Below are 22,086 nucleotides of genomic sequence, written 5' to 3' on the forward strand. Positions count from 1 at the left end.
TTTGCTTCAGTCTCGATCTAATAAAGGATCAGCAGCCGCTTAGTCGAGGATTTGCAAAATGCTCCCGATGCCAATGCCGATGCAAAATCAAAAGGTCCCGGTCCGGGCAGCGATCGCACGGCATCGATGGTGGCACTTTTGGCCGCACGTAAACAGAGTCCATTTTCTCCATTTTCTGCTTGTGTGTTTCCAATTTCCTCCGGATCGACGATCGGCGAGAAGGCGATGGGCCTGGGAAGCGGAAACGGAATAGAGACCCATGGCCCCTGGACCGATTGCTGTTGTTGGTTCTGGTGTAAGCTAGCGTTCAATTACCTTAAGCTGTCATAATCGGCAATAATGCGCCGACCACCTCGGGTCAACAGTTTTTCCGCCTCACTTGCTAGCGAGCAGCTTGGCACAGGATTCCTTATCGCGTCTTATCGCACCCCTCGGTTTGAGCAGTTAGTCAAAAAGTCTTTTGCATAAAAGGACACACCCCAGGACAGTGCTGCTGCTGCTGTTGCTGCCAGAGGTCGGAGGATATGCGTTGATGCAAATGGAGGTGTTGATAATCGGTTAAGAGCTGCTGAGACGATTTCCATTCACAACGGAACGATCCATTTTGCTCGGTTAAATTGGTATTAACACACACATTCCAGCAAATAGAGCTCCATTTTGTTTCAAACTTTTCTCGTTTAAGCAGCGCAGACGCTAACGTTTCAGCTTCAGGGTTCCGGCGGTGTAGCTGGTCGGTAAACGGCTCGTTAAAAGTTAGTCCATTTGACGTCGTTGATCCCCCGGGGGCTTGTCAGGTCCCATCAGGCGCTTCCTGACGACAGGATCGCTGGCAGAAAAGCTCGTCTGTTGTATGCTTGGTCGGAGGAGCGAGTTTTGCAGCCGTCGAGGGAGAACAGAAATGTAATAAAAAAGAATTCCCCGATCGTATCAAACCGTTTCACTTTATCATTTCTTTGTCGACTGTTATGAGTTGGTATTCGAATATGGCGTTACGTTGCGACAGTTCAGTTCATTTTACTTCTTCGCTTTTCTTCTATAACACAGCATACCACAGCATGGTATACTTTATTATTATACACAGATATGTAAAGAATGATTAATATGAATAAACCATCTCCTTCAAAGCCAAGTGTAGTGATTAAGACAGTTCGATCAAGAAAGGATAATTTCTTCGACCACCAAAAGGACCTTTCCGAAACACTCTTTTTCGAATAAAGCGAGGGCGAGGTGTTAACATCAGAGATAACATTAAACTGTTAACAGGCTAATCTCGAGCCCCCTTACACAACGCAAACATCCTTTCTATGCTCGGGCAGAGTACCGGCGGTTGCGGCTCTGGAAATGTCCTCCTGCCGCACTCCTGCCTTTGGTGATGAAAAATTGGATCCAAAATTGAAATAAATATCTTTACCGAGCCGAACCCCTCGCCAGTAATCATTCCGTGGGCGGTTCCGTTCGGTTAGCCTGGCAACCCGGCCCCCGTCACCACACCCGAAACTCCTGATAGGAAACAGATTGTTTGCCGGGCTGGTTACATGCGTGGCGTATAAGAAGGGTGTAAATGGGTGTCGGTCTTTCACTCCCGGTCTCGGCCGCGCGCGTTGACAAATCCCTTGTTGGCAAAATGCAGACCACGGGAGTGAGGCCCGCAGTTTGTTGCTTTCACGGTTGTTTGCGGAGGAGCGTCCCCGTTCCGTTTGTTGGCCCGAAAGTAGCAACTACAACAAGCCGTCCCTATTCGTTCCCTTGCTTGCACGCGAGTGGGAGGAATAAATGGTGTGCGGTGGTGTAAGGAAGCGTTTAATAGGGTCATTAAAGGTGTTATGAATTTTTGATCGACTCCCGATGCCACGATGCCTTAATACTCGGAGCTTCGGAAGACTATGAAAAGGGGACTTCGGTCCATTTGGCTTCGTAATGTTTTCATTTCATGGCCTACGCCGTTAAAATGTGGTGGTTGTCCTTTGGTTTAGCCACACGGTAGTCAACAGTTTCCCACAGATTTGATGAATAAATTAGCTGCGTATCCCAGTGCCACATTTATTTCAATTATCGCTGTCAATCTGTGTCTTCTTATTTAACGGTTGAGCATTAGATTGGAAGATACATAATAAAATAGAATTTTACTTTACACTTTTATTACAAAACCTAACTCAGTTATTTCGAACCAATCGAGTTTTCAAGCAGATCAGCTGAATTATAACAAACAGATGATGATTCCATGTTACATACCTTCCATGGCAACGTTCTCTGATTGTTATAAAGTTTCAACTCAACTTTATTTGAGAGAAAAGAGAATTATTGAATTTCAAGAAGAAACTCTCCATAAACAGCAAACCTGTAAACCTCTTGTCCATATAAGCAAATAAAGATTATCTGAAAAACATAATGCTACCCCTCACGTAACGTGTAACCACATCTCCAAGACCATAGATAAAGGAAAATAAACTTACACGAGATTCGAAATACGGCCACCGAAAGCAAACAAACTGGGAAGCCTAGAACGGACAGAAATAAACCCAAACAACTTTCAATTAACCCAACACAATGACACATGCTGGAAGCGACCATTACGATCGAAGGTGATGGTCGGAAAAGTGGTGGCCAACAAATGTAACAACCAAAAAAAAAGGGAAAAAACAGATTACCAAACTCGTCCCCGAGCACCAACTTCAATCGAAGAGGACCTCCAGCTCCACCCGAAACAATCGACTTATCCATTCCCCTTGTCCCAACGCTGGGGATGATGGGAAATGAAAGAAAGAAAGAAAGTTCCATGCGTCTTAATAGGAAGTTTGTTTTCACTTCGCCAACGCCGGGAACGGATAAGGGATTCCCTAATAAAGATTGACACAACCCAGGAAGGCGTATGCTTTTCTGTGAAGAAGAAAAAGAAGCGGTGGCGTGAGACGAAGGCCAAGAAGATGTCGCTGGAGACACATTATTATCGACAAGTTCTGTCACCAGTTGAATCGGATGGTGTCGAATTATTCGATTTAATCCCCCGGCTAGGAATTGGTGAATTGCTGCGGAGGTGTGAAGCATCGCGCCGTTTTTTTGTGTGTTTGTTACACGAGAATTAAATAAGTTTTTGGTCTGCCTTTTTTTTGCCAGTTTTTTGTGGAATAAGTGGTGAGTAAGAAAAATTCCAATCAAAATGCCATTTTGTTTTCAACTTATTTAGATATCCTTTCTTACTCCCCTATTTCCCCACCATTTTGTTCTTTAAATGTTTGCAAAAGATTACACAAAAGTAATAGACCAGAACAGCAGTCATCAGTAACTGCAAATAAGATGCTAATCTTCCGTCGCGGATATCAATCTCAATTGGGCAACCGAAAGGCAGCGCCCCCGAAATACACACCCCCTTCCGGGGTTTCAAAATACTGCAGCGATCCCTGCAGGAAGTTCTCGACCACAAAAGTCCCCCTATCGCCTCGTCAATGTCTCGGGAACACGTCACATCATGCTCTCACCCACCGGTCCAGTCGATCCTACGGAGGAACCTGGGAAAACTAAACACGCAATTACAAAGCCATTACGCACCGATACCGTACGCGGTCAACAGAGGGGGAGGTAGAGAGATGGACACGATAAATTGTTGTGTCGCGACCGTGGTGACGGCAGTTTCAAACGACAATGTTGTCTTTTTTTTACAAATCAAAAAGACATGCCAGTCAAGTTCGTAGGGACCCTTCGCTTCGGTTTTACTGTTTTGGATTGATTGAGTTGAGTAATCCTGCCGGTCCATCCTTAACCTTGACTGGCTGTGGAGGCCGCAGCCACAGTATCCGCCGCGCAAAATCAATCGTGTGTATTCAAATGACTTCCTTCTTCTAGGGGATTCTCTTCCACGGCAAAAAGACGGAATCCCCGCTAGAAGGTTACTTACCGAAGCATCATCGCCATCACCGTCAAGGCAACCCATGGCCCCGGATGGCTTCCGTTTGGTTGCTATAGAGCTCCTTGTCAATCCGTTTCTCTTTCAGCTCCACGGAGCACTTAATTTAAATATATTACCTCGTGGAGAATCCTTTCCAAGAAGCACCATGAGGACGAGGGCGAAAGACGCGACCGAATACATTGTAAGGATGAGTCCCCCGTTGTGCGTGTGTGTCGCCGTGGCCGAGTACCCCGGGCCAGTATACCGCCTCACGCTGTCGGTGCTGTGATTGGTCGTCGTCGTCGTCGTCGTCGTCGTCATCGTCGTTGTCCTTATGAGCTGCTTGGCCAAGAAAAAGGGAACGAATCCTCTCAACCCAGTGAAAGTGAGTGCCGAAAGGACATGCGCGTCGTCCTCGGGCGCGTGAAGGCGCGTTTATCGGGGGGCCAGCGGACCCTCGGCATATAGACGTGGGATGTATTGTGAATGGAAATCGGAGCCGGAACCGGATATGAGCCAATCCTAGACTGGGAGCGAAAATAAAGTTATCATCATTATCCCTCCGGGACTGGGTGGCAGAACTGGCCCGAAGAATGGTGCGGCTTCCGGGTATTGCGTGAAACGAGGACAAGCGATGCGAGGGACGTTGTTTGGTGTGTTGTTCGATACGTGCTCGAGTGACGCTCGAGTTTGTCGATGGCTTCGGTGAGGCCATGGCCTCACGTTCGAATCGTCCGTATCAGTCCAGCAGCGATTCCTTGGCCTGGGCAGATGTTTCTTCCTTTCTTTTAGTTGCTTCTTGTTTGTTTGGTCCTTTCTTCGTTTCCATTTAGCCACCGAATCGGCGCAGGAGAAGATGGATGGAGGTGCGGACTGTAATGTGGCGTGTTAACGAAACGTGATTAGTGAAATAACTAATGAGGAACAATGGATATCAATAGCGCTGGCAGGAAGGTGTCAGGAACGCGTCCGTTTGAAGAGCGTATCAGCTTAATCGTAAAGGGAATGGAATCCGGGGGACGTGGCATTCGGTCGATGAAAGTGATGATAGGATCCGTTTTTCGGAAGCAAAATTCATTCTCCATTTATTAACATTATCATGTTTGCTTTATCATTTTTTTGCATGATTTATATCTAAATTACAGGACTTTTTCAGCTTATAAGGATTCTGTTGTCGATCCCGTGAAGCGTCTATTTGCTTTTCGCTTCAATTACCGTCCGCTTACCGGCAAAGAGCCTTTATAAAGCATCGCTTCCGAGTATTTATGCCGCAAAAAACCTCCCAGTCCCAGTCCGTCCCCGGGACCAATTCCAATTAGTCAGCTCAAACGAAACAATAACCAACCGAGGCCTAGCAGCGACTCGGTGTGCTTGAAGCTAAATTAATGTCCCAGCTTCGCATTGTCCGCTGCTCATTGAACCGTAATTGCTTTACCGTTAACTGTTTGGAAAATATGTAAATTCCTGGACCGCTCTGACGGTTCAGTGCTTTCGGTGCCACTTCCCGGACATCCGGCCACAGCACCAGCAGTTGAAATGGCCAGGGTCATCTCGACAGGGGACCGACAAGCCCACACCACCAGCAAACGGATTACGATAATTTGATTTTCTTTGTCGCTGCGCCGGTCAACGCAGGTGCTCCTCGAGGATCCTTTTCCTTTTCCTCTTTATTTTTGTGGGTAAAATTTAAATTACTTTACAATCCTCGGGGAAGGGAAGGTAACGAGGATAGGAATGCGGTGACATTTGACAACAGTGTACGGGTGTGTTGGTCGAGCATGTGTTGGTCCTTTCTAGGACCTTCATGATGGATAGTGCACATTGGAGGTGCTATGCTACATTAAATAATGTCGAAAGACTTCTAAATTGTCATCTTTTTGGACTCTCACTATTTATCCCATGGTTCTGAATCAATCACGGCCATCGCAAATGGATCCATGCGTCCTGTCAATATGCAAACGATATTGTCCTTTGTGCGCCGTTCCGAGGGTGCGTGTCATTTCATCCGCCAACGAGCACTTTCGTGCCGGCGACGTCCGGTCGGCCGTACCACGGTCACGTGGCACGTGTTCCGTTGCTCGATTGTTTTTAGCCACGTAATCATGATGACACTCCTCGAAAAGAAACCATCGTTCGTCCCGCGTGAACCATCAAACATTATGATTATAAATTGTCCATCCCTTCTCCAGCATGTAAATTAGAGCACCGCACCCTCAACGACGGTCGCTAATGGGGGCGCACGGTGCGATGCGATGACTAGTGAGTCTCTCTCTCTCTGGATTGACTTGCATTTCTGAGAAAACCCCTAGCAGGGATAATGATGCCCGTCAAGGTGGAACTGAAGTGGGCTTACGTGAATTGATCCATCGGTCGGCGGTATTTCGATGGAAATTATGCTCATCTGGCCTGCAAAGGTGTGGGCTTAGGGCTACGGCTAGGCCAGGTGTGTCACGAACGTGCTTTAGGAAGGCTTTCACTGGAACTCCTATCCCAGTTTTATGTCTCTGTTGATGGAAACCAACCCAATTGAATCATCAACAAGTTGGAGGGCCCGATTGTAGTAACGAGAATGAAAGAAATCAGCTGCTACATCAGGAAAGGATCTTTTTTCTAAACATTTCAGCTGTTGGGGTGTTTAGTTTTGTTGAAAAAAATGAGCACACAATCAACACCGCTAGCATCTCTTGTTACGAATTATACGTGTCACTCTGAAAAGAACAATCTTATCCAGGGAATAATATCTTGTTGCACTTTTATCAATCCTTATGGATATGGAAGAAACATTAATACCAGATAAACATCTAGTCATAGCTAACTGTCTGCTATCTGTTACAGATAGCAGAGAGCATAAGTCATATCAGCATAAGATACGTTTTATGTAATACAAATTCGATTTGCTGTGTAGCCACCATCATTACTGTTTTGATTTCATTAAATCCAAAACCATTTCTCACACCCAGCATACCACTAGCAGAATTACTCCCCGGACCCTATTGAAAAGAATTTCCAAGTTCATCCACTTCCTTTCTCATGCCCCCTTTTCCGGTGGTGCATTAACTCGCCTCCAAGGTGACATCATAACCGGTGGTGCATCGCACCATCCACACCCATTTTGGCCAGCACAAATCGGTGTACATTACGCTTCCGTTTTTAATTACGAACCACTTTCCAAACAGAGCACTGGCACTGGTGGCCACCGACCTGGCCACCGGCAAAGTGTACCGCCACGCATTCACTTATTAGCCGGCGGGATTGGGAACCAGCGTGGCACGTGCCGGACGCGCCAACGTATGCCGATGCGTGTGCGTGTGTGCTCAATTGAAAAATCAACTTTAAAACTCAATTACCCATACCTTATGACCAAACGCGTGAATCGGAACGAAGGGAGCTCCATCCCTCGTTCGGTTACCAGTGCGCTTCCGGTGGCCAGTGATCGCCTTCCGTCTGCCGTCAGCGAATGAATCTTCTACTCTTTCTCCGTACAGCAGGCCGTGTGTCGGTGCAACAGTGCGTGAAGTGACCCTCGTAGCCAGCTTGTGTGCGTTATCCGTTTTATGGCCAAACTTCCGGCGCGCAAAACACTGGCGCGATTGAAGAGGCCGTACACACACGGGCATGCAAAACGGACACTCATGATGGCCAGCTAGCGGAAGTGTGGATGATAATCCGCACATGACATGACACGTCGTACGATGAAAGGGTCCCACTATTAAATGGTCCACGGTGATGTCCAGTGGCGCTTCTTCACGCTCGACCGCCAAGATAACAGGGCGATCGGCCCTCCCCGCTCATGGAGTGGTAGGGAGTGGCGAAAGCAACAAAAAAAAATGTTCGCGACAAAAAGGACATCTCGCACGACTTGGCACTTCCAACCCTCCCAGCGAGGCGATTTGTAAGACTCGCGCTTACCAGAGGAACCAGCACGAGACGAGACGGGACGGGAAGGAAAAACATATTTTCCCGATCATTTTTCATTGTTACCGTAGCCCGGGCGAGGCAATCGGTGGGAGGAAGACGAGCAGAACAAGGGCGAACAATAATAAGGATGATGGGTGGAATAAAAATAATGATAAAAGCAGAACGCGACACTATAGTATAGTAGCTGGTTCGCCGGGCGTCCTAATGGAATGGAAGGTCATAAGTCATAAAAACCAACCGAAGCGTAGAGTGTGAGATAGCGTAGACCGAAGGATGTAGCTCCCGGCACCCCTCTGGTGGAACGCTTTGTTGCCCTCTGGTGGTCGTCGCGACATTTCCCTGGAATCCAGCGCAGATCCAGCTCTCTCTCTCTCTCTCTCTCTCTCTCTCTCTCTCTCTCTCTCTCTCTCTCTCTTTTCCTTCTCACCGTACTCCGGATGGGCGCACCGGGCAAACATAATGTGAATTTATGCGAAAGAGACACACGCGCACAAATGGCCAAAGGTAACCCGGTGTCCTCGAGGGATATATACTAGTGGACACAAGGAAAACACAAGGAAAACACAACGCAAAACGAGAACAGATTACCACAACGCGTATGTGTGTGCCTTTTGTGTGTTGTGGCTGATGATAAAAGTGGAGGTTCGTAGCTGAGGATGATAGTGATACTGTCACCGTTGGTCTGGGCTGATGGAGCGGTTTTTGGAACAGGATTCGCCTCGAATTCCTGGTGGTGATCTAACCTAAAAAACACAAATATCCACGAATCCAACGAGTCCAGCAGTCCATGACGTGTCCAGTGTCCAGCATGAAAACCGTCCACTCATTAGACTGCGCGCTGTTCCGATAAGGCGCCCAGAAAGGACGATGACTCAACAGCGTGGATGAGAAGGGAGAATGATGAGATTGGCTTTCCAACTGGTCAGACTGGTAGAGAGTATATGCTTGACCAAATTCGGATTTCCTCGGGGCCAGGAAGTTCGCTCACTGAATCAGAATGGTCGCTCCTTTGTCTACAGGATCTTCAATTGATGAATGGTTCTATGGATGGTATCGTAGCAGGTATGACTTGCACGGACTACATGAATGCTGTGTATCGCTCTAGCGCCTACACTATCGCATATTTATCTAGCATACATTATCAAAAGAACCATTGCATTGTGGTGTATCCATTCAAACGTACGTCAAGCAGTACACACTCTCCTTTGAATTGAGGCTATGGATCCTCTATGTGACATCTGTGTGTACTTGGACCTGAAGCAGAATTTTCACACGATTAGTTGTGTGGTGTGTCCTATCACGAATCAAAATCCAACAAACCGGATCAAGGGTTCCCATCGAATTTGGAACGTCCAAAAAGTCAACCTTCCATGATTGATCGACTTTCGCGACTTTGACCTGTTGTACCTGGGCCCACTTCCGCCGAGTGTATGGACACTTCAGAAGAGCCTCTCAAGTGCACAACGCGCACACTGCACCTTTCCGTCCATTTAGCCGGGATACGTGCAATGCGAGGTCCTTACAAAACAAGTGTTTGAGAGTGGCACGAGGGACCGCTTGTGCAAGGTGAGTACGACAACCTGCACAAGAGGTTCCAGGGGCTCTAGTTTCGCTTCGCTCCCACAGAGACATTGTGCCGTTTTAGAGGACCGCCTTTGAGCCTTTCCTTTGGTGGCCACGCTAAGCCCATCGAGTGCGTTTCAAGTTTGATGTCCTGATGTCTCGAGTGATATGACCATAAAACGGAACCGACTGGTCCAGTCCACTCCTGGGGGAATTCCCGAAAAGAAAACTCGTGGCATCCCTCGTCTGTGTCCTCCTTTTTCATCTCTATCTCTTTCCCTCTCCCTCTCTCTCTGTTTCGATGTTCCGCTGTCTATAAGCCCTATTCAGTCCGAAAGGACATCCGGTTTATCGACTTTTTGACTTTCGGACCGGCAATTCCACCTTCCGGGCATTGTAAGGAGAGGAGAAGACGAAGCGAGAAGACCGCCCGTCGGTAGGCCCGATTTCATTGGTCCATTGTTTGGCACCGGAGCGCAACACCAATCACCCAATACCGATCGATGGCCGCGGCGGACGGCGATTCCTATTTTTGAGCCTTTGCACGTTCCTTTCACCGATGACAGGGGCGGTTCCGGTTTCCGGGAGACCAGCAGCAACCCATTGTTGCTGCTACGAGGTCCTTTTTTATGCTGCTATGCGCTGGTTGACTTTTTTGGATTTTTTTTATTCGGCCAGTCGGTCGAATAAGGGCCAGGGACCACATCACCCGGCGACACCGGAAACACTTTGTACAATTAGGCGCGGGACTGAGCGGAGTGTTTGGGAAGGAAATATCCTATTGATTTCCGGCTCAACTCCGCGGACCAAAGCGATGCGAGCGAGTTCCAAACGTAGCGTAATGGCATTAGCTGCATGCCTGTTTTTTGGCTCGATAAATCACTCCGCGTGGATGCTGGGGCAGATGAGGGACAGTTGACAGCGTTGTCTCGTAGCCATGACGCCTGACAGTGATCCTTTGTGACAGGAGTTTGAAGGACACTTCAGTTCTCACAGGTCACTCGATGCACCTGTAAATCATTTCAAGCAACAGAATGTCACATTGAACTTTATAATTTTCTTTAGGGTTTTTGACAAAAAGTTGTTAATTCTTTTATTCCTCTTCTTTCTCTCTCTCTCTCGCTCGCTCGATTCTTTCGACTTTTACAACCTCGCATCATCTCTAGTACATCGATTGCCATTGTGGGGGTTCGCGTGCTGCGTGAGACTATAATAACATAGATTAACTAGAAACTGTGTCTTTAAATACTACGAGACTCTCTCTCTTCCTCTCTCTCTCTCAGCTGCTCCGGGATTAGCTAACCAGCTGGCACCCCTTACTATTACCTAAACGATTCACTTTCCTGCGGGAGTACTTGGTGCTGATGTATCTACACGTCACCTAGCCACCAGCTAACAGCTAGTAGCAACAGGATCACAAACACAAACGAGACCTTACGGAACTAATGAGAGAACTGCTGCAGAATCGATTCTGCGCTTCGGTCTGATGATCTGACTTCACCTTTACGGCCGTAAGGAGCTACTATTTACAAGCGTCTGGAGTTAAGGCGCCCAGACCTACGACCACCATCGACCGGCAGCTGCGGCCGCATGATGCAACAGGCTGGCATGCTGGAACCCGGGTGGTAGTTGCAGATGAGCGGCAGCAGCCGCAGGAACAGCCGATAGGAGATCGTGTGGCTTACCACCACCACCACCACCACCACCGAGGCAGGGCTTACCATCACGCACTAGTACCGGCACCGCGACGCGTCTCGGCGATGGCAGTCCTCCAGAACCACCCATACTACCGCCACTGCCACCGTGATGGCCACCGTGATCCATGACGCCCTTCTCGTGCGCCGCCCGTTTCGTCTTGTACCGATGGTTCTGGAACCAGATCTTAACCTGCGTCGGCGTCAACCGGATCAACGAGGCCAAGTGTTCCCTCTCGGGGGCCGATAGGTAGCGTTGCTGCCGGAACCGTCGCTCCAGCTCGTACGTTTGCGCCTTCGAGAAGAGAACACGTCGCTTCCGCTTTTTGTGGCCACCCATCGAAGCGCCGCCCCCGGTACCACCGGGCCCGTGGGGTCCGTCATCCGCATCGTCGATCATGTCGATCAGATCGTCATCACAGCCCTCCTCGATGTCCACATCGTCCGAGTTTTCCGTGTGTGCATCACCACCACCACCACCACCGTGATGATGGTGCAGATGGTGAAGGTGATGATGATGATGATGGTGATGGTGTTCCCGGTCCGAGTCGGAGGATGGGCTCGGTGTGCGCATCGCTGAACCGGCACGACCCACCACCAGGTGAGAACCGGGTGTTCCATCGATAGAACTTCCTCCTACTGTACCACCGACGGTAGTGGTACCGGTACCGGTGGCGGTCGAATGGCCTGATAGGCCACCACCTCCACCTCCGCTGCTGCCAAGGTACGATCGTTCCGAGTGCACTGGCGACGTGCTGTCTGCTGGGCTAACCTGCTGCGCGAACAACCGCTGGGCCTGTTGCTGATGGCATGCTGTGGATGTGGAGGGAAGGGAACGGAAAAAAGGCTCATTAGACTCCGGGGGTGTTACTTCCGCCTGGGGCTCGACTTTTCCGGTCGATCCGGATATTGTCAATTTGCATCTGCCTTATTCTATGCGTGCGTGTGTGTGTGTGTGTGTGTGTGTGTGTGTGTGTGTGTGTGTGTGTGTGTGTGTGTGTGTGTGTGTGTGTGTGTGTGTGTGTGTGTGTGTGTGTGTGTGTGGTCTCACTGGCAAGGCGTCATGCGGTGGGCCTGCAAGGTGTGCATCACGAACAGCATGACGTCCATATCGTTTACTACCCTGTCTATGGTTGTCTCGCGTGACCTTGATGCAGTACCAGCCTACTACGACAACTGTTAAAGCCTACTAGGGATGTGCTCGGCCTCGGCATTGTCCTCCTCTCTATGTCACACACTGCAACCGGGAGAATAGCCGGAAATGGGAAGTATGGCTTTTAACCGTGGCCATATAGAGGAGATAATTTATGATGCGGATCTCTTCCCCGTCGACCACACTGTACACACTTCTAATGAGACAGAGCGAGAGAGAAAGAGGAAAGGTGAGGTGACGCTAAGCAGACCGCGCGGTACGCGGTTCCGGTCAAATTGATAAATGACATTCGAGTCGATTATTAATGCGAAGGGAAAACTCTTTTCCCTTACTTTAGTGGCCGTGTCCGGGAGTGTGTGTGTGTGTGTGTTAGTGAAGAAAGCATTCACCAACATCAACATCTCGCTCGCTCGTGATGTGGATTATCAGAATCGAGTGAACGAATTGATTGCTTCCGGAAACACTTTCTCAGCAACTTTTTCGGTTTCCCCGTCGATGATGGTGGCATTCTAGGGGCTAGGGTCTAGGGCGATGTTGAACTTATGTACAAAGGACGACCGTTTCGGGAGTGTGCGCGCGGCTAAATCCCGCCCCCTTGTGTATGCGCGTTGAGTGTCCTTGTCTGTGTTGAGTGTCGAGGACACTCACAAGGATAAGTGCTCGAAGGAGCTGTTCGAGCAGTTTCAGATGGCGGCAATTCGGCTTTTGCTGCGAAGTTGAGCGTTTTTGGGGGCAATATTGTAATTCTTTTCTTATCTAGTACTTTATCTGTTAAGCGGATAACGAATTCTCGATGTTTTTGCTATCGAGAATGCATTCTATTAAAGATCTTCATACACAAAAAACATGAAGAAACTCAATATTTAAACAAGTTTCTCATTAAAAAATATTGTTGAGGCCCTTCAATCGGTGAATGATAGCGTTAAATCATTAAAGTAACACTAAAATACAACGAAAAACGCGTCCTTTAAACTGAATAAACACATGGATGAAGTTCAATTTATCAAACCATTGCCCGTACGCTAACATTTGCCTAAAACGACACATGGACAAATCACCTCTTCAACCGCTTCTTTACAGACCCTCTCTATCCCTCTCTCCAGCAAGGATTAAACTAACGAAAGCATACCTCGCCACGATCAAAATGGCGTTCCATTCCCGCTGCACTCCGGTCTGTAGCAGTTCTAACGTTCTCATCCTCGTCGAGATCGGGATCCCTAAACAAACAACTACTTTAGGTCTGTCGCGCTAAGCGCTAGGCCTAGCTAGTATTAATCGCTCTAACGCTGCACTCCTCCAGGAGAGCATCATCATAATAATAGAAGAAGAAAAAAACTCAACCCAACATTGCAGGGCTTGATTACCTCTTCAAACCCTAAAGTGACTGGCCCGTTAGTGCGCGCTAGGTGTGTCAGCGCGAATGCGTATCGAATCCGTAGACCCGTTGCCCTTCCACAAATCAGGAGAGTTGTACAGAAACACTTCCATTAAATCTCCCGTGAAGGGGCTGTTTTCCGTATTCGAGTTTTGCGATCACGAGGGGTTGCCACAGAAAAAGGCGTTATGTTAACACCGTGGCTTTAGCGCGCCGGATTTGTCCTTTTTTGTCAAGCCTTTTTTTCCTCGTCGAGTTTTGTAGCTGCGTTTTGCCAGCAGCTGGACAAGGACACCGAGATGCAGCAGCAGCTGCTGCAATGAGTTGTTGTTTGGTTGAGCGGCGGTGCAGCGGCGATTCGGTTTGTCAAAGGGAGGAATAATAATCGTTTTCGGTGCTTCGGTGACGACGATCGTGCGCTCAATTCAACTGTCATTTGCTCTCACGTCCCCGCTTTGGACAACACAAAAACGCCACTCCCGGGGTCCGGAACAACAAAATGCCCGAAATTGCAGCAGGGATCCCTAGCCGGATCGATCCCGTTTCGTTTCGCTCGACAGTTCCGCCAAGGCGAGATATTCCCGATTGGAGGACGACCATTTTGGGTTTGCCGAGCGAACCAACCGAGCCGCTTGGTCGGCATTTTGAGGTTATGTAATGGAGCAATACAGTAAAAACCGGGAACGGGACCGGTGGCCTACCGGCGTGAGTTCGGCTTCGGGGGTTTCTCTTTCAGCCCTCGAAATCGATTTCGGTGATTGATTTCTAATTGATATTTTGTGAGCACACAATACAACGGCACACCAGGACGCGCAGGACCCCGGAAGTTGTAAATCTCCTGGTGTCCTGGTGAACCGAGGTGTATCGATTACGAATCGATTGTGGCGTGTAATGTGTGGCGTGTTGTGTGTCGTTATATAATTTGGGTTGCACCGGGGACATTATGGCTAGAAGTGCATGGCATGCTGCCATGATGGTCAACCGTTGGACCAAACAACTGGCCCACTTCCCACAATGGAAGTCAGCTGGTCAGCCGATGCAGCTGCACTATTGTTTCGATTGTTTGAGAAGTCATTTGGTCCACGGTCGAATGGTCGGTTGGCTGCGGCCATTGCTGAACGCAATTCTAGCTCGTTCGATCAATCCAGTCGATCCAATCGATCCAGTAGATAGTCCACCCTCGAGTTTGGCATAAATATGAACTTCCGGAACATCGCGAACTATGAACTATCGCGAGAAACAACGAACGGGAGTGTGAATCGAGCTGTTTGGCCAGAGTAAACAGCTTCGAGCTTAGAGGGACTTACAGTGTTTCGTCCAATCCGGCGTCGCACGCTAGTATCGCACCTTAAGTCTAGGGTGTTAATCGGATTTCGTTTCGAATCCGATGGCGGTAACGTTTTGACAGACTTACCATTGAGGGTATTGCAGCCATCGTACGGCCAGGATCGTACGCCAGGGAGCCCGTGGAACAGTGCGTGGTGCGCCGCATGATGGTGAGGGTGTGCCGCCGGTGGTCCGGTCAGGTGAGCGACGACGTGCTGCTGCAGATGCTGTGCCGCCGCATGATGCGGGTGCGGTGGAAAGTGTGGATGATGGGGCGGTGGGTGTGCAGAGTGATGGTGCGCCGTTGCTGCCCCGGAAGTCGGATGCAGTGGATAGCCGAACCGGGCGTGCAGATCTTCGGCTAGCGTCATCGACGGTCTTAAGCCGGCTGCTCCCAGTAACCCCGTCGCCGGTTTACCGCCACTCGTCGTCTCATCGCCACTGTCCCCGGCTCGGGGGCTTGTCCGATCATCCCGCGCATCTCCACTTCGAGGCGTTCGCTGCTGAACTCTACTGCTGCTGCTATCGTCATCACTGTTCGGTCCACTCGCCAGACCACCATCGGGATTGCTGTTGGTGTCCTCCGGTGGTAGAATCATTGAACCATTTCGTCGTCGGATCGGTCCGTTTGTAGCGTGTGTCCGCGATCCGGTATCGTCATCCTCGTCGTCACCTTCGTCATCGGCGGTACCGGCTTCCTCATCTCTTAACCGGTGGATGGCCGATCGATCGTCCAGTGAGTCCGAGTTTTTCCGTTTTTTCGTGTTCTGCTGCTGTTGCTTTTTCTCGTTGTCCAGCTCGAGCAGATTGCAGATACGAAAGCCGGCACCGGTGTTGGTGGTACGCTGGGATTGTGGGAGTTGCTTCATACTGTCGAGGAATCTGGTGAAGACAAAATGAAGTAAAGGGGCGATCGAAAATTAATTTAAAAGGTCTGATGAGATGTTTGATCAAGTAAAATTAATTTAATAACCAAGAACAGAACCATCAAAGGATTAATAGTGTACGCCATCTTGTTTCTCCCCATTCGTTTAATCCCACGGCATGCTAGGATCGGCCTGGGATCGCGTTTTAACCTTTTTTCCCTTCAAAATTCTCGCCCTGTCAATCAAAGAGGCCCGTGCACCAGGGAGCAGGAGCGTTAAATCGCCGGTTACGACGTCATCCCCTTTCGACATCGACACCTCTGACCGATTTCTAATCAGATCATCGGGCGGCGTGGGCATCGCGGAAGTTACTAAATACCAGGGCAGCCAGGGAAATGGGAAATGATTTATTAACCGGCACATCTCCAAATTGATGTCATCGTGATCGCCTCGGAGGCGGTGGCCGAGAGCCAGCCTGCTTTGTTCGCCTTTCAGCTGAAGGTGAGAAGGTGAGAACAGCAGCATAATCGCTTATATACCTCGATCATCCAATTTCGGTTTCTCAACCAAAAAAAAAAAGGGGAAAAGACCATGGATGCATCCACCATTGCTCGCCTTCATTCCAGCCTCCATTTTTGGTGGGCGTAATACGGAGGATTTTTCCTTTCTCTCTCCTTTTTTTATTGGTCCCTTCTTCGGCTCCGCATCACACAAACCGGCACAAACCGGTAGCTTGATTAGATTTTAATTTAAAAACCTTTTGATGGATGACAAAAAGGGACGCCAAGGGACAGGCGTGCTCGGTTTCGGCTGCTGGCCGGTGCCGGTGAGCCGGAAAAGGTGGACAACCGATGTTGATTCCATGATTTGTACACCTTCTCCCTGCGGCCGAGCATCCCTTTTGTTCGCTTGTTTGATGATGTGGCTTATTAATTTATTATTGAATTCTTCGTTTTTCTCTCTTCTGGGAGGGGGACAATGGGTCTTTTGGGGTCATTCGGACGTAGCGTATGGGGATGCTTTAGGATGTTCCAGACATTTGACCAGCGGAAAGCACCCAAGAAAAAAATGTGGATTTTATTGATTGACACTTTAGCGTCAATGTCAGTGATCGCCTACCTCGACCACCAAGTACCCTTCAAGTAGCTTATGATTGGGCTACTTGAACGAACCGAATCTTGCAGCGCACAAAAAGGTAAGAAACGTCGCCATCGTAATCCTCGATCGTGGCCCTGGGTTGGGAAAATCCCGCGCGCAAATGCACCCCGGCCACCCACAAGTGTTTGTCCAGAAGAAAAAAAGAATGTGTAAAAAATATGCAAATCAAGCGCTGAGTGCCCGAGGGTGAGAGTGTTTGCCCAAGGGGCGAGGGGCCTGTCACCTGCCCACAGGCCAGGCCGGCCCTCCCTTTTTTCCGCCAAAAACCTACAGCCGGTCCCCGGGTCGGTCGGTTGATCAGAGCATCGCTGTCTCCGATCCGTAGGTCATGGCCAGCAGCATGCTACCGTCACCTTGCACGACTTCGCCTACCTAGATCGTCGAGAGTGCAGTGCCTCCTACTACTACCACTACACTGTCATACTCGCTCACTCGCTACCAGCGCTGTACCCGCGCTCGTAACACCAGGAAGGTGTTCATTCAAATTGCCGCCCGGCGAAAGGATCGCCGGCGGCATTGGTGGCCCAGGCAGGACCCGGGGCAGGACTTTGTGTGGTGGTGGTGATGGTGATGGTGGCCGAGGTTCGTGCGTTTTCTGGGAAATTCCGGCACATCCGGGATTCTCCCCGGGAGCAAAAGGGAGCGCGGGTAGGGCGTTCGGCAGCTCGAGGACGTGTTTTCCGCATTTTGTAGCAGCAAATCTCTTCCCTCACTCGCTCTCTCCCTCTCTCTCTTTTTCTCTTTCGGACAACTTGAAGAAAGACTCGCAACGACATCTCGAACAGCTCCGGTCGGTGAGGGAAAACTTGTTGAACTCGCGCAGGATTCATAGAAATTATGGAAATCCTAGAGGCAAAGGTTGCCTCTGGGCAAGTGGCACTGTGGACTCGCCCAACGTGCCGAAGATCCAGCGCGCAGCCTGCTGGAACGTGATGCAAAACAATGTACCTTCGATAATGATCCCGAATCCCGAGAAGTGTTGGAATTTCCGATGCCGTAAAATGTGGGATCGCACTTCTGCGGCTGCGGCCCTCGAGCACGCACACTCTGTGCAAGGACCTCAGGTTTGTGTGTGTGTGTGTGTGTGTGTACGTGTTTGGCGAGAAGATTCTGAGTTAAAATGTTAACAGTTCGTTCTTGAAATCTGGTGACCGGCCCCTCTGTCTCTGTCCCATTCGATGGAGTCCTAATTTGCATTTGTAATGATTATACTACAGTTTCAGCTTCGCATAAATTATCCTCCCGCAAAGACACACACACACACACAAATAGATTCTTATGATCATTTGGTCATGTTGGTGCGAAGCAAGCAGGTGCGAAGAGGTAAAGTGCATCTTGCACTCAAGCATCAATCAGCAATACGTACTTCTACAGTCCTACGTTCCTCCTCCATCACGAGGAATCGATCAATTTACAAGGAGAAACGTACAGGCGCAAGATTTGTTGCGGGGAATTCCCAAGCTCCTCTTGAGGTCACCAATACCACGGATCGCTCCGCACCTTCTTCAAGGCACTCGCAAAGAATGCTAATCGAAGTTAAGAAAACAACAATCCCAAGACCGATATCGTTGCCAATACAAGGAAAACATTCTTTGTTGTCGAACCCAGCGATGTACTGATCCGGTAGGATACCGGTGCCATTTGCCGGAGATGGCCGGAACACCGGGGATGCGTTTGGAAGCTAACGAAACCATAGAAAGCCGAAGCCGAAGGTCCTCAAATCCGGAATTTGGGCGTCGAAAAATGGACAAGCGTGAAAAGCCTTCGCCTTAAAGACCTGATTATGCTAATGCCGACAACATGTGCAACAGGGTCCACGGAGAAGAACGAGGGGCGGAAGAAACGAAAGCGAGCAAGCATTCGAGAGAAGGAAGGTCAGTTCTGCTGATCTCGTGTGGAGTTGCCGTTGATGTTGAGGAAATAACGTTGAAGCCTCATTTTTTGGGGTGGATACATCTATGATTTCATCGAAAGATCACCTGGAACTCCGATATTACCAGGTGTGCACAGTCTGCGTCTCTAGACCGGTGGCATCTGTTCGCCGGATGTACTTAATCCGAATTTATTGCTCCAATTTCCTGGCATTGTTCCGTAGTTTTCACTTTTACAAAGTCAGCGTCAGCAACCCGAAAATAAACTGTCAGCATCCCCTTAAACAAATCGTCACTGACAACGCATTGAAAAGAAAATATAGCGATCCGGTAACATTAACGCGTTAAATGCATCCGATCCCAATTCCGGTGCGCTTGACCACCTACGGAGCGCAAGCTTCCGGAAGTGCAATAAAAAAGATAAAAAATATCGAACAGCGATCGAGGAGGGATGCAGGATAAATAATGGGATCACGGCACGGGCACGCCAAAGCCGGATCGGTGGCGACGCAGCGAGAGGTACACACGCGCACTTGGAGCGTTTGTTATCTTAAACAATAGGCAGCCAAAAAAACAAACTCTTGACTTGGTAGCGTAAAGGCATCGCGCACAGAGTGGAGGCGCAGAGTTACCTTCAAGACTGCTGGTCAAGCACAGGAAGCGGATGTAGTAATGTGTGGAAGAACGATATTTATGATGCATTCAGCCGGGATTGGTTGGAGGATATAGGTGAACTATTTTTCTGTCAACACAAGTCCACTGACTGTAAGGATTTATGGGTCGTTGATTTGCGGTATCAAGCTGTTCATTGGATAGCTACGTTGTAGGATTTTTTTTATTTCTTTTTTTATTTAGTTGGAAATCATTTGAGAGCATCTTTGGAAGGTAAAAGAGGTCATAGAAAATCCTCTAGAAATTGAATTATTGGATCAAACTACTGACAATCGTCTGAACGTCTTTCAGTTTTAATTCTTTAACTCTTCAATTTAACTTAAGATTCCGGCATTCTACGGAGGATTAGAATACTATTGAGCTTAAACTTAATTGAATTTATGAAGTAGGCTTACCCTGGCAGTGATCGCAGTGCAGCAACGGGATAGAACGCTGCCGGCAGAAGGGCCGTATTCCAGGGCGGAAAGAGTAGCGGTGACCAGGTGAGGACCGGAGCCGTCGCGGGACTCGCCATGATCTGCGGACCGTCGGGCAGTACGGTTTGGCCGGGACTGGAAGCCGTTTCGTCACTCGGACTACCCGGTTGTCCGGGTGTCACACCGTTGACCACGGTAGCGGCCGCCACAGTGCTTGTTGCCGTCGCTGCTGTCGACGTCCTCGTCGTCGTTGATGTTGTTGTTGTTGTTGTTGCTGGTTCGGGTGTCCGGGAGCGTCCACCAGCGGCACCAGCGGTAGTGCCCGCGGCCGGTTCGTTCTTTTCGGTGGCCACTTTGAATCCGCTTCACTACACGACACTAACCCCACAGGCTGCACTTCGGTTAAAGTAAATGATGTTTTATATTCGCTTCAATCTTTTGCTCGCACTCTGTTTAGCATTCAATCCAAAAAATCTTTAAATACTTTCACAACTCTGCACTTCATTGCACTTCTCGAGAACCTGGCCCTTGGCAGTCGCCACTTGGTAATGCACAACTGGTGACGAATGTCCGAAATACATGCACGGGAACACGGGAACACACACAACTCTCGTAACTCTTCACGCACGCATAGCTGCTTGCCTCACTCCGAGACGCGTGATCTTGGGTTCGTCTCGGCTTGATGGCCAGTGCTTGACTGTAACTAAATTATGTTTTCACTTGAGAGGTAAGTGGGTACCACTCGTACCACTCGGCGGCTCGCGTCGCTCTTCTTCGCGTGCAGCAACAGCAACAACCCCGGGATTCGAGCAACCCCGCAACTTTCCCCCTTGCTCATCTGCTCCTTTGTTCTGCTGCTGCTGCTGCTTCTGCTTCCTTTTTCCTTTTCGCCCACGCCCAGTACGAGTCGAGGGTCCTTCAGCCCGAGGGACGAGGAAACCGGGCACTCAAACCGGGCCCGGCAGGATCGATCGAGCCGTAAATAGGTGTGTGTGTGTGTGTGTGTGTGTGCCAGAAGGATATGCGCGCACGGGGGCAGCCAGTGAGTGACGGGATGTGGCTCTCGAAAACCAAGGATGTCGAGATGAGCAAAAGGATAATGGAAGAGAGAAAAAGAGGGAGATAAAAAGAGAGAGCAAGAGTGAAAGGGAGAGAGAGCACGGTTCAAATTGCACCAATCAGCGTGCAGCAAATGTACCGCAGTAGGCGCGGCCATTCGCAGGCCAGGGTGGAAAACCGGAAAACCGGGTTTATAGATGGCGGCATCGAGTCCGATGGCGAGATGGCGAGAGTGGCGTCGTAAAGCGTTGGAGAAGTCCTTTTTTCGAAAGGGATCATCATCGCCTGTGCACCGTGTGCTTCTACATCCGGCCCCGTGCTGGTCCCCGCGTTGGTCGTAAGGACCCCGAGAAGCGTGCGAGCACTCGAATTGCGCGGGAATCGCGGGGAACGAAAAAAGAGGGACAAAAACGGCCGAATCCGAACGGGGTTTTCCTTTTCATTTTCCAGAGCGTATTCCGGCGCATGATCTACTCCCGGGAGGGGGGGAGGCTAGCCCCGTTGGCGTTCTATTTACTTTTGCGCGTTGTTTCCTCTTTTTCGACGTTCTCTCTGTCTCGCTCGCCTGCTCGTGTCATTGATTTATAAAATGTGTTTTCCTCTTTCTCATCGCCAACGTCCGGAGGAGGAGGAGGGCCAGGCAGCCCGGCAACAATGTAGCCTTAAGCGTTATCCTTTCGAAAACTGTACTCCGGAGCAACTCCGAGTGGAAGCGTGGAGTGGAGCGCACTCGCGCTGGAGAGCTCGAAAGGCCCCACCCTGGCCTCGATTCCTGCTGACGTGGCGTGGTAACGGTGGGCAACGAGGAAAATCACTTTCGTGAAACTCAATTAAGTTGCTGCTTGGGGTCGAGATTTTTCCTGGGGCCGGGAAGAGGAAAAGAAGGGACTAACGTAAACGCTGACAACGGTATTAGGACGGTGCAGCACTTTGGCAGCTCCACAATGGACCAGAACTTGATTTGTTTTATGGTTTTTTTGTGCTTTGTTGTAGATAGCGTTTGGAGAAACAATAAGATCCCTGTAAGAGGGTCATGAATGTTTTGAAAAACTCAAGGAACTGAATGGAGACATATTCAATGTTGTAACTGATTTTGCAAAATATTACGAAATAGCAAAGCAGGCCAGTAAAT

General features: G+C 49.4%; 1 protein-coding gene across 1 annotated transcript; it reads right to left on the reverse strand.

Annotated features, from left to right (window-relative positions):
• Positions 1 to 10,921: 10,921 nt before the first annotated feature.
• Positions 10,922 to 19,993, reverse strand: LOC125958242 (homeobox protein vnd-like). The gene is made up of 4 exons (XM_049691473.1): positions 19,875 to 19,993; positions 15,001 to 15,794; positions 11,699 to 11,871; positions 10,922 to 11,539 (listed from the first exon to the last, which is right to left on the reverse strand). The coding sequence occupies exons 1-4, from the start codon at positions 19,991 to 19,993 to the stop codon at positions 10,922 to 10,924; spliced, it is 1,704 nt and encodes a 567-aa protein (XP_049547430.1).
• Positions 19,994 to 22,086: the final 2,093 nt, after the last annotated feature.

Source organism: Anopheles darlingi, chromosome 3 (assembly GCF_943734745.1).
Source record: "Anopheles darlingi chromosome 3, idAnoDarlMG_H_01, whole genome shotgun sequence".
In the NCBI taxonomy this organism is placed as follows: domain Eukaryota; kingdom Metazoa; phylum Arthropoda; class Insecta; order Diptera; family Culicidae; genus Anopheles; species Anopheles darlingi.